This window comes from Hemiscyllium ocellatum, chromosome 34 (assembly GCF_020745735.1).
Source record: "Hemiscyllium ocellatum isolate sHemOce1 chromosome 34, sHemOce1.pat.X.cur, whole genome shotgun sequence".
Classification (NCBI taxonomy): domain Eukaryota; kingdom Metazoa; phylum Chordata; class Chondrichthyes; order Orectolobiformes; family Hemiscylliidae; genus Hemiscyllium; species Hemiscyllium ocellatum.
Genome location: NC_083434.1, coordinates 32565089 through 32578138, shown reverse-complemented (window position 1 = coordinate 32578138; position 13050 = coordinate 32565089). Strand labels below are relative to the sequence as shown.

General features: G+C 46.3%; 1 protein-coding gene across 1 annotated transcript in view; it reads right to left on the bottom strand.

Annotated features, from left to right (window-relative positions):
* tert (telomerase reverse transcriptase) overlaps positions 1-13050 on the bottom strand; it is a 57612-nt gene that overhangs the window by 36163 nt on the left and 8399 nt on the right. Inside the window, exons 4-5 of the mRNA XM_060849908.1 lie at positions 10693-10882; positions 7244-7432 (exon numbers count right to left, since the gene is read on the bottom strand). Coding sequence (XP_060705891.1) covers positions 7244-7432; positions 10693-10882 — 379 coding nt within the window. The remainder of the gene's footprint in view (positions 1-7243; positions 7433-10692; positions 10883-13050) is intronic.

Below are 13050 nucleotides of genomic sequence, written 5' to 3'. Positions count from 1 at the left end.
AGAGGCCATTCGGCCCATTGAGTCTGCATCAACCCTCTGAACAATATCCCAGCCAGATCCAGCCTCCACCCCCACAACCCGGCTCTATCTCCATAACCCCACACTACCATGGCCAATCCACCTAACCTGCACACCTTTGGACTGTGGGAGGAAACCAGAGCACCCAGAGGAAACCCACACAGACACAGAGAGCACTGAGGCTGTGTAAGGTACACGTATAATCTGGATGAATAATTCAATGCAGCACTGAGTCAATCCTGCATTGTCAGCGATGCCTCTCCTTCAGGCAGGTGCTCACCAAAAATCACATCTGTTGGTCGGGTGGACATATAGGTTCCTCTGGCATTTATCAAAGGGCAGCAGGACATTTTCCTCCATCCCTGTCCAACATGTCCTTCATGTGTCAACAAATTAGACTAATGGATAGCGACTTCATTTGTCATCCACACACAAGGCAACTACCAGATTGGACTATAAAACAACAGGCTTACAAAAACAATTCATTGGCTTTGGCTTGAATTTCCAGCAAGTGCAGTGGCACATGGATAGAATTTCATCCTTGCTTCTTTTTACTGCTTTCCTATCATGCAGCTAAGAGTAATTTCTTTATTTAACGTTATACTGAACTAATCAAAAGGCACACCATTGAGATGTTTGCAGGTACAGGACCTCAAATCCAACAGCCTCAGGACGGAAGTCATGCTGGATCTGAGAGCTGTCCAGAATTCGATCAGACACTGTGGGCCGTGGGCTGTTCAGGTCAAGCCAGGTCGGTTGGGGTCAGGGGTCACTGGCAGAACAACATAGAGAGTAGCAGACGAAGCTGGTAATTCAGCCTCACCAAAGTATCTAGTTAGGCTTCTTTTATTTTAGGCTTATTCAAGTAAAATTAATGCATGAAAGCTTATAACAACATCCAGTTTTCAGACACCACTGGGTTTCTGGGAGCTATATTGCAATGGGAACACACCGAGGTTATAAGTAGAAGAACAGACAAACAGTGCGCTGAGGCCTCACAAACTGCAGGAGGAAAAGTCAAAGGGGGTAAGAAACTCCAAGCATCTGAGGACCAGAGGATGACACACAGGCTTTGGTGCCAATACCGTAAGTATTCCGGATAGGACTGTTGTGAATGAGCTGAAAATGTGTTGCTGGAAAAACGCAGCAGTTCAGGCAGCATCCATGGAACAGGAGATTCGACGTTTCGGGCATAAGCCCTTCTTCAGGAATGAGGAAAGTGTGTCCAACAGGCTAAGATAAAAGGTAGTGAGGGACTTGGGGGAGGGGCGTTGGAGATGCGATAGGTGGAAGGAGGTCAAGGTGAGGGTGATAGGCCGGAGTGGGGTGGGGTCGGAGAGGTCAGGAAGAAGATTGCAGGTTAGGAGGGCGGTGTTGAGTTCGAGGGATTTGACTGAGACAAGGTGGGGGGAGGGGAAATGAGGAAACTGGAGAAATCTGAGTTCATCCCTTGTGATTGGAGGGTTCCTAGGCAGAAGATGAAGTGCTCTTCCTTCAACCTTCGTGTTAACCGTCGTGTTGTGAATGACAGATTTAGAAAAGAGGACAAGTCATGCCAATAAAATCAGAACATAGCGTGGATGAAGCCAACAGCCACAACAAATGACATCAATACAGCACCTTTAATGTCAGGAAACATCCTGAGATGTTTCACAAGAACGTCAGCAAACAAAATCTCACAACAAGCTACGTAAGGAGATTGGGTGCAGGTAGATTTTGAGAAGTGTCTTATCAGAGGAAAGGGAGACAGGGAGGCAGAGAGAATGTAGGAGAGTCCTCAGAACTTTGGGGCCTACTCATCTGAAGGCATGGCCACCGGTGATCCAGCAACTGTCATTGGGAATTTACAAAACAGCTGGATTACAGGAGCTGGGATATTTTGGATGGTTGTGAGTTGGAAGAGGTGACAGAAACTGAGGGATGGAACAGGCGAGGGTGTTCCAGCCAGAGCTTTGCTGTCCTCAGGAGCAGGCAGAGTGTTCACAGGAACATAGAAAATAGGTGCAGGAGCAGGCCATTCGGCCCGTCAAGCCTGCACCATCATTCAATACAATCATGGCTGATCATGCAATCTCAGTACCCCTTTCCCACTTTCTTGCCATATCCCATGATCCCTTTACCTGAAAGGGCCACGTCCAGCTCCCTCTTGAATATATCTAACAAACTCGTCCCAATAGCTTCCTACAGGAGAGAATACCACAGGCTTACAACTCTGAGTGAAGAAATTCTTCCTCATTTCATGGCTTACCTCTTATTCTTAGTTAAAAATCACCCAACACCAGGTTATAGTCCAACAGGTTTAATTGGAAGCACACTAGCTTTCGGAGCGATGTTCCGAAAGCTTGTATCTTCCAATTAAACCTGTTGGACTATAACCTGGTGTTGGGTGATTTTTAACTTTGTACACACCAGTCCAACACCGGCATCTCCAAATCATGACTCTTATTCTTAGATTGTGACGCCTAGTTCTGGTCTTCCCCAACATCAGGGAACAGTCTTCCCACATCTAGCATGTCTGGTCCCATCAGGATTTTACTTGTTTCCATGAGGTCCACCCTCATTTTATAAATTCCAGCAAATACAAGCCCAGTCCATCCAGTCTTTCCTTTATATATCAGGGTTGAGAGTGTGGTGTTGGAAAAGCACAGCAGGTCAGGCAGCATCCGATGAGGAGAATCAGGAATGATGAAGGGCTTATGCCCAAAACGTCGATTCTCCTGTTCATCGGATGCTGCCTGGCCTGCTGTGCATTTCCAGTGTGACAGTTTTCGACTCTGATCTCCAGCATCTTCAGTCCTCAGCTTCTCCCTTCCCAAGTACTGCAGAGATCTGTGCTTTTCAGAGAGCTCACAGCTGTTCAGACAAACAGAAGCTTCTATCAACGGACAAATTGTGCTTCTTTCTACTGCTTTGGATGTGGGACCCCTCTAAAATCAGAGGAGGCAATGTCAAGAGATGAAGCAAAAAGGAAGGTGGAATTCAGGGTGGAGAACAGGAATGTCCTTTGAGCCTGTTCCATCCCTCAGTGGTTTAATGTCATCCTCCCACTTTGGTTTTGTAACCCTTCATCCCTTTTGGAATGGATTATGCAACAAGGTTGAGTACAAGTTAAATAACACATCAGTAGCTGCCATTAACGGAAACTCTGCAGTGCATTGTCCTTTACGACTTCAGGTTTTAAGGAATTTTTTCTTTTTTAATGAGAGATTTCACATTTATGCACACTTTGAATGGTTTGCAGAGGAACCTCAATTATCCGAACAACAGGGAGTATTTGCTCGGATACTTGAATGTTCAGATAATGGAATTCCGGATAACGCGGTTTAGCCAAGCACCGGGACCTTGCGACCTTGTCTGGATAATCTGAAATTCGGATAATCAAATGCCAGATCATCAAGGTTCCTGTGTAAATATTAACTCAGCTAAAATGCAGTATACATTAACAATCTGGTGTCTTGAGCTATGTGTATGATTCCAAGTTTCTACACGTCCTTCAGAAAGATATGAATCCTGTGGTCACCATTACGGTGTTGTGGTGGATGCAAAGGATCTTGTGATACTCTCTGACGAACAGCTGGGATTTCTCCTGTTGTTCTGGCCAGTCTTTTTGCCTCAATAGAAAACATCTTCGAGGAGAAACTGAGGTCTGCAGATGCTGGAGGTCAGAGCTGAAAATGTGTTTCCGGAAAAGCGCAGCAGGTCAGGCAGCATCCAAGGAACAGGAAATTCGACGTTTCGGGCATAAGCCCTTCTTCAGGAATGAGGAAAGTGTACCAAGCAGGCTAAGATAAAAGATAGGGAGGAGGGACTTGGGGGAGGGGCTTTGGAAATGCGATAGCTGGAAGGAGGTTAAGATGAGGGTGTTAGGCCGGAGTGGGGGTGGGGGTGGGGGTGGGGGCGGAGAGGTCAGGAAGAAGATTCCTGATGAAGGGCTTATGCCCGAAACGTCGAATTTCCTGTTCCTTGGATGCTGCCTGACCTGCTGCGCTTTTCCAGCAACACATTTTCAGCTCAATGGAAAACAGACTAACTGGTCAATAATCTCACTGCGGTTTCAAAACATCAGCTGTAAGTTCCTGCACAGCAATGGACTGCACTTGGAAATTGATTGTGAGGAGTTTTTGAGCATTCTCAGAGAGTGAATAAGTTGTGACACAAATGCAATTAATTCTTAAAGGGGGAAAGAGAGGGAGAACAGAATGGAGACTGGAGAGTTTAGAGAAGCGTTGCTACTCCTTTTGGGTAGAAAATTCTTAAAATGATTTTTAAAAACTATTACTACTAATTGACAAATGCTACTTAGGTCATAAGAATGTCAAAAGTTAGTTAGAATCATTGTATATAAGGGATTAATTATATCTTTTTAAAGCATTCACCAGCAAAAATGGGTGGATTCAATTTGAGGTTGGATGTTTTCTCAGATATCCTCAGAAACAGCACTAAAACTGGTCAGATTTATAAATGATTGCAGACTATAATACCCGCACTGGTCTCAGCTCATCTACTGTTGAAACTCTGAACGGTGCCTTTGTTACACCCAGATTTGGCTGTTCCAAAGCACCTCTGGCCAGATTCCCACCCAACAGTAAACCTGAGCTCACCCAGGACTCCCTCCCTGCAGGCAGACATGCAGCATCTCGGGTTTGCTCATCTCTCACTCGCACACTTGCTGTGCTTGGCTCCCAGTCAGGCAGTCCCTCAATTTTTAAAAATCTCAACGCTGTTTACAAATCGTTCCACAGTTCCCTCCTCCCTTCCTCTGCAATCTCCTCTAGTCCTCAGTGATATTTGCAATCCTCTGATTCTGGCCTCTCACACAACTCTGAACTTCACTGTTCCACTGGTGCTGGCCATTGTTTTGCCTTACCAGACTCAAATCTCTCAAATTCCCTTCCAAACTCTCCCTCCCACACTCCCTCTCTCTCTCCTCCTTAAAGTCCACCTCTTTGACAAAGCTTTTGATTTTCGCCATGATATCTCCTTATGTGGTCCAGTGCTAAATCATCTTTGATAATGCCTTGCAAAGCACCTTGAACATTTTGATATGTTAAGGGCACTATATAAATGCAGAAGATTCAGGTTGCTGCCTCTTCTAAATATAGGGGAATCTCGATTATCCGAATACCAACTGTCCGAAAATCGGATTATCCAAAGGAGATTTCGAGGTCCCGAAAGAAACATTACATCAAAGATGTGTTTTCAACAGTGATATCGTCTTTTGTTTACAGTGATTAAACAGGCACCATCCCCAAATGACTGACCTCCCGCCCTCTCTCTCCACACTTTCCCTGGAGTTCTACACAGGGGTGTACCCTAAACCACCCCTCCTTCCCCAGATAATCTGACCAACATTGCTCTGTACAGGGCAAAGGTGGAACCTGTCAAAATGTTGCAGTAAAAAGGTGTGTGTGTGTGTGTGTGTGTGTGTGTGTGTGTGTGTGTGTGTGTGTGTGTGTGTGTGTGTGTGTGTGTGTGTGTAGACTTACCCCACAAAGGCAGCAGCAGTGTTATTATTGATGTCCAGTCCAGCTGCCCCAGCGAGGGGGAGGGGGGAATTTTGGACCTGGAGTGGGAGGGGCAGAGTTGGACAGGGTTGGGGGGGCGGGGGCGCGGGGGGTGGGGGGGGGGGAAGCACGGTGTCAGCAATGGTATTGGACGGGGTTGGGGAACGGTTGGGGGACAAGGGGGGTGGTGTTGGACGGGGGCGGGGGCGAGGGACGAAGAGGCGGACGGGGTCTTGCACACTGTGCACTTCTGCAGTCTCCTGAACAGGGAGCAGACTTTAAAAACTCCGAGCCCCAGAGAAAAGGCATTTAATCAATTAACAGAATAATCAATTATCCGAATGAAATACTACCCGCCCATCTCGTTTGGATAATCGAGATTCCCCTGTATACCTGTAGTCCACATGCTCAATGGTTTCTTAGATACTTATCAAACCACCTAGTTCATCGACAAAAGTGGCTAAACATCAACACACTTTTAGTCTAGCTTTAATGCGTGTATCACATGATATTTACCCACTTGTCGATATTTAGGGCAATTTACAGTCAGATCACTCAGAACTCTGAAATTAATAAGCAAAACGTGCAAATGAAAACCATGCAGCGAACTGATTCAATGAATGGACATCAACGTTGCTAATAGAGGAATCCTTCAGAAATTGTCCTGTGCAGACAGGCACAGTCTTGCAGCAAGGTTATGGCACAATTACGGAACATGTTGCAATTGTAACATAGCTAATGGAGTGCACAGGAAAGTAAATCAGAATCACAGAATGCCTATAACACAGAAACAGGCCATTCAGCCCATCGAGTCCACACTGACCTTGTGAAGAGCACCCCATCCAGACCCATTCCCCGCACCCCCCCCACCCCCCCCCCCCCCCCCCCCCCCCCCCCCCATCCCTGTAACCCTGCATTTCACGTGGCTACTCCACCTAGCCTGCACATCCCTGGACAATTTAGCATGGCAAATCCAGCTAACTTGCACATCTTTGGACTGTGGGAGGAAACCGGAGCACCTGGAGGAAACCCACATTAACACTGAGAATGTGCAAACTCCACACAGATAGTTGCCCGAGTGTGGAATTAAGCCCGGATCCCTGGTGCCGTGAGGCAGCAGTGCTAACCATTGAGCTACCTTGCCAACAGAACTTAACTAACTGTGAGATGAAATGAACTGTGCAGTGAAAAGGCTGGGTCAAATATTTAGTTTCCCTACAATTCCCTCCTATAACTGTTATTACATCATGGGTCTGATTCCAGTATCTCCTCCAAGTACGAGACAAGAGGAGAGATTCTCACACAGGAATTGATCACCGGCAAGTCTGCTCTAATGCATCTCAATAAGGAGGCGTATGACTTCCCCCCCCCTCTTTAGCCCATGTGCAGTGACCAACTGCAGTGTCTCTACTGATGCCCATCTGAACTTGGCGCAGATCAGGATTGAACCCGTGACCTTTCTGTTGAGCGCGGCTCAGTTTTCAGAGATCACGTCAGCTCTTTGTTCAGTGAGCAAGAAATTCCAAGGGTTATAATGATCAAGGAAAGTATCAGAATGTTCCTCTCATCAACAGAACGATGTTAACAATTAAAAGTACAAAAGAAATTCAAGTACGCTGAGTCTTTCAAGAGTATAGTGGTTAATCCCCACCAAGATGTCACATCACTACTGGCAATTAGATTAAAATTTTTAAAAATCTGAACTGTGGTTTTAAACTCACTTTCACAAAGTAATAAGGACGATTCCCTTTCAATTTTCCAGCTTTTGAACTCTGCAACACAAACTCCTTCCACGCTTTGTATATATCGTCAAGGCCGAAGACCGAAGAGCCCATTAGGGCTGGATTCTGTTGACATTCATAATTGAGCACACCAAACAGGACCTTCATCTGGGAGTCTGAGCGTTGGATCTGTTTCGAAGGAATAATTTTGAGAAACTGTTGAATGCCACAGAGGAGGATTCATAACCTCACGTGCTACAGGGTACCACTCCTTCACTGTCGCTGAGTCACCTGGAACACCCACCTGGGTCTACGTGCATTACATGGACCTCTGTGGTTCAGGTCACTCACCATCACCTTCTCAAGGGCAACTGGGGATGGGCAATAAATGTTGGCCCAGTCAATGACTATATGCCCTGCAAAACAATGTAAAGCAAAATTGCCCCGCACTAACTAGAAATCATTCCCTGTTAAAAAGTGGGCTAATTGCAGCAAGACGTGTTCCCCATTGCAATATCTCCTCTCCTTTTACATTCCCTAGAGACAGTGGATGGACTTCCTTCCTGTGCCACTCCTAAGGTGACAACAGTCCAATATCAGGCCCACATGTCCTGCTTTGGAAGAGATTTGAAAAGGAAGGTGTGTGGATGCTCAGGTTTTCCCGCTTGTTTCATTCGGCTTGTTGGAGACGCTGTTGGGGGGTAGGGGGACCCATCGCTGACTTTGTGGGTGCCCCTTCTCCTCTTTGACCAGTCTGAGGCTGGTGGCTCCAATGGGCCTTTGTATTTTCTCAATGAGGTTTCACAGGCGCCCCCTCTTGGTAACGGTTTGCTGTGACGAAGCTAGGAGGAGACAGCTCACTCTGTAAGTCTCGTGTCAGGCATGTGGATGATGTGAACCTCCAGGAGGGATGACTGGGCTGTGAACAGTGCCTCAGTGCTGAGTGTTGGCCTGAGGACACTAACCCTGCAAACGATGACCACCCTGCCGGAGGATTTGCAGGACTATTTTGCTCCTCAGATGAGCAAAGGGTTGGCACTGTGTGTGTGTGTGCGCGTGCACACACATATATGCACTTGTCTGTGTATATGTGTGTGCACGTGCGTGTATGTGCATGAGCGTGTTTGTGTGTGTACATCTGTGCATATGTATCTGTGTAAAAGTGCATTTGTGTGTGTGTGTGTGTGTGTGCGCGCGGTGGGGGGGGGGGCGTCTGATGCTGAATTTCACTGACAAGGATGCTCACAAAGGGAGAGATTGGATCCACCCCATTCAATGGCTCACTGTAGGTCATGGGAGCAATGGGAGCACACTCGTGGGGCCCTGTGAATGGTGGATGTGCAGCTGAGGGTACACACACACTGCGTGATGTCTCTGTGAGCATGGCAGTGATGGTTCGGCACTCGGTCCTGGGGTGGGCACTGCAGCTCAATGCCAGAGGTTTGCCTGGTCTTGGTTGTGGACAAGAGGCGCCCCCTGCTGGTAACAGTGCAGGAAGAACAGGCCCATCCTGTAGGTTCACTCCATTCCAGTGGGAAGCTACGTGGGAAAGAGGTGAAATGTTACAGTGAGGAAGGTGAGGTGCATCAGTGTGAGCATACAGGCTGTTTGAGTCCGGTTTGTAAAAGGAGTGAGTCGGTGGTGGAACTGTTGGCGACCATTAGAGACTGCCTACTGTCAGGCAGCAGGGGCAGAACGACGGAGCCCCGGTGGGTAGCCACATTTGAACAGAACGCTCCATTATCCTTCTCAGTTGTCAAGCGTCGAAGAGGACCAGGGATAAAGGTTGATTCTGCTCTCCGTTCTTGGACTCAGCTTGCACGGGGAGATCATGACCACTGGGCCTGTGGACAGACACTGTAGGCTCTGCTAGAGGCTCTTCAACCACAGGCCGGAGGCCCCAATGAGGAGGATTTTGGCAAAGCCCTTCTCTAGGCCAGGGGGCAGGAATGCAGTGAATGGTGGCAGAGCCAACAGTTCCAGTCAATTCAACCTGATAAAACAAGCAACAACTGCCCTATTACCCTCTCCCTGCCCACAGGCCAGGAGCCCAAACACTCTTTCCTGATAAAACAAATGATTTACCTCCATTTCCCTTTCAGCATGTGATTCCAATAGGGGCCAACACCAGAGACAGCCCTGCCTTAGCCATGCCCAGGCCTGGCCCACTCCTCCACAATCCCCAATCTGGATGCCTGGAAGACTGGATGCCTACTTGCAGAGTGCTTCAGAGAATATCTCCGGGACACCCGCATCGATCAAGTCCACTGCCCCATAGCTGATCTTTTCAACTCCCCCTCCCACTCTGCCAAGGACATGCAGGCCTTGGGCCTCCTCCATCGCCACTCCCTTATCACCCGATGCCTGGAGGAAGAACACTTCATCTTCTACCTCGGGAGCCTCCAACCCCATGGCATCAATTTGGACTTCACTAGTTTCCTCATTTCCCCTGCCCCCACCTTACCCCAGTTCCAACTTTCCAGCTCAGCACCATCCTCATGACCTGTCCCATCTGTCAATCTTCCTTCCCACCCCTCTCCACCCTCCCCACCAACCTATCACCTTTACCACCACCTCCATCCACCAACTGCACTCTCAGCTACCTTACCTCCAGTCTACCCCCCACCTCCCATTTATCTCACCACCCCCAACATTCCTAGCCTCAATCCTGATGAAGGGTTTTTGCCCGAAACGTCAATGTTCCTGCTTCTCGGATACTGCCTGACCCGTTGTGCACCACTCTAATCTTGACCACAATCCCCAATTCTTCCCCGATATCAGTGGGACGAAGGGACTGGATCAGGAGAGTCGGTGGGATTGTGGCCTGGATTCAGGGGAAGTTTGCAGGGTCACAAGGCAGAGGAAACTGCAAAGGAAATGCACAAAAAAAAATCAGCAAATGATTTTAAAAAAAGACATCTTGCTATCATTGAGCTGAAAGCAGGTTTCGAGATGGGTGACTTCAGCTCATGCCAACCAATGGAGCATGGCCTGAGGACATCCTGCAGTGCCTTACAGCAAGTATAAAGTGCTTCCGAAATGTAGTGACTGTGGGAAATGCAAGAGCCAAGATTTGTGCACAAGCAGGGTCATTGATGTAGTCATGACCCTTGGGCCTGCTTTAGAGACTTTGTGTGTGAGGGACAAACAATGGCTAGTGGACTGGCAAGAACTTCCCTGGTCTTGTTTCAAAGGAGAGCTGTGACACTGAGCAAGGAGGCAGACGGAGCCTCAGCTGAGTCTCGGCACCTCCAGCAATGCAGGACTCCCTCAGTCCTGCACCAATGTCTCAGCTTAGGTTCTCTGCACTGGGGTTTGAACTCAAAACCATCGGACACCAAGGGAAATAAAGTGTCACTAAACCAAGAGCGAGCGTTTACAAAAATCACTGTCAGGGCAGAGGTATTCCAGGCTTATCCGCAACATGGTCCACACAAAAGTTTACTAACCTTCCGGGAGCTGCTCGCTTTCCCGGGGAATTGTGGCGCAGCCACGTTCCGCATCCTCACGATCGGCCGTAATCCGTTTCTCTTCGGAATAAACCGTAAACTGGCAGGGGGTGGTAAGGCTTTTTGCTGCTGTTTCTGTTCCAGATCTTTGTTCAAGACTGGTTGCAGCTGTACTTTTGAGAGGTGATTCCTGTGTTAGTTTCAAAACAAAAACCCCTTATCACCTTCCATTTACAATGTCATATCATTAAAATAGTAGATAGCACATAAATAAAGGATTTGACAAAAGGTCGCAAACCTGAAATATTAACACTGATTCTCTTTCTCCAATGCCAGCCAACTCGCTGAATATTTCTCATGTTTTCTTTTTACATTATTTTCTAGTTTATTCTTTCATGGGATATGGGCACGGGCATCTTTGGTAAGGATAGCATTTGTCACCCATCCCTAGATGACCTTAAACTGAATTTCTTGTTCAGCCATTTCAGAGCATAGCTGAGAGTCTGGAGTCACATGGAGGCCAGAACGGGTAAAGATGGCAGAAAAAGGGCTTTTGTGAACCAGATGAGTTTTTACGTCAAGCCGTGATAGTTACTTAGTGTTACTGAGACATCTATGTTTTGAATTTAAACTACCCCATGGTGGGATTTGAACCTAAATATTGGTTAGGACCTCTAGATGACTTATCCTCTGGCATTACCACCAAGTCCTCCAGAATCCCAGGGAACTTTATAAATCAAGTTTTAAACTACATTTAACAGCTAAATTTGCAACATAAAACCACCCTGACTTAAGGAATAATGTTAAACACAATTAAGCAAACTTTTCATTTTTAGTTATTTCTTCCTGCCAGAACCCTGCTATTTTGGAATAAAAACTGAAAATGCTGGAGAAACTCAGAAGGTGTAGCAGCGTCTGTGGACAGAGAAGCAGAATTACTGGGGATTGAATCATAGAATCATACAGCACAGAAACAGACCCTTCAGTTAAATTGCCCAAATCACCGACCAGACATTCCAATCAGACCTAGTCCCATTTGTCAGCACTTGGCCCATATCCCTCTAAACCCTTCCTATTCACATAGCCATCCAGATGACTTTTATCTGCTGTAATTATACCAGCTTCCATGCACATCCGTGTGAAAAGTTACCCCGGGGTCCCTTTCAAATCTGAGGAAGTGTCACTCAACTCGAAACGTTAACTCTGATTTCTCTCCACAGATGGTGCAAGACCTGCTGAGCTTTTCCAGTAATTTCTGCTTCTCTTTCTGATTTACAGCACTCACAGTTATATCAGTTCTTCATTTAAATCTTTCCCCTCTCACCTTAAACCTATGCCTCCTAGCTTTGCACTGCTCTGCCTTGGGGAAAAAAAAAAGACTTTGGCTATAAACTCTATCCATGGCCCTCATGATTTTATAAATCTCAGAATAGTGGACTCAAGTCATACTGAACTCTTCACGCTCTTCATCTCTGAGAAATCTCCTGTCTTTAATCATTCTTCCAATACACAATGTGTGAAGAAAATTTATTATTTCTTTCCACATTATCCTCCTACACTATCCTGTAGATTGAAATCCTCAATCATTTCTCCACAAACAGATGATTTCCATTTGTATCTTTAATCATTATTTTATTTCAAACCTCTTAAGTTTTAGTTTGTTTTAAATCTTCTTTGTCAATGGACTAAATGTTTTGTTTACCTTAAAAGAATAACTTCAAACATAAATGAGGCCTTCATTATGTAAAAAGGTGTAATATAACTCATCATAGCCTTTTAGTCAATATATGAATCTCCTGAAGGAGATGGTTAGCTTGGGAAAAATAACGTTTTGCAGATTTCCCTGTGAAACTCAGCTCTGCGATTTGTTCGTTCATAATACTTTTTTTTTAATACGTTAATCAAGGAAGGACCTATACAGGTTTGAAGCAATTCAGAGAAAGTTTACCAGAGTTACACCGGGGAATAGGTGGGTTGTCATTTGAGGAAAGGCTGAACTGGTTAGGATTGTACCTGGTGGAGATTAGAAGAGTAAAGGATCACTTTATTGAAACACATAACGTCCAGAGATGTCTTGATAGAGTAGAGGTGGACAGGATGTTTTATCCTCTTTCGGGAGAATCAAGAACTAGGGGAACTAACTACCCTGTGAAAATTACAGATCACCATTTAACACAGAGATGAGATGGATTCTTTTCCCCCTCAAAGTGGGGTGAGTCATGGAATCATAAAGATGTACAGCATAGAAACAGACCCTTCAGTCCAACTCATCCACGCCGACCAGATGTGTGAAATTAATCTCATCCCATTTACCAGCACTTGGCCCATATCCCTCCAAACTCTTCCTATTCATATACC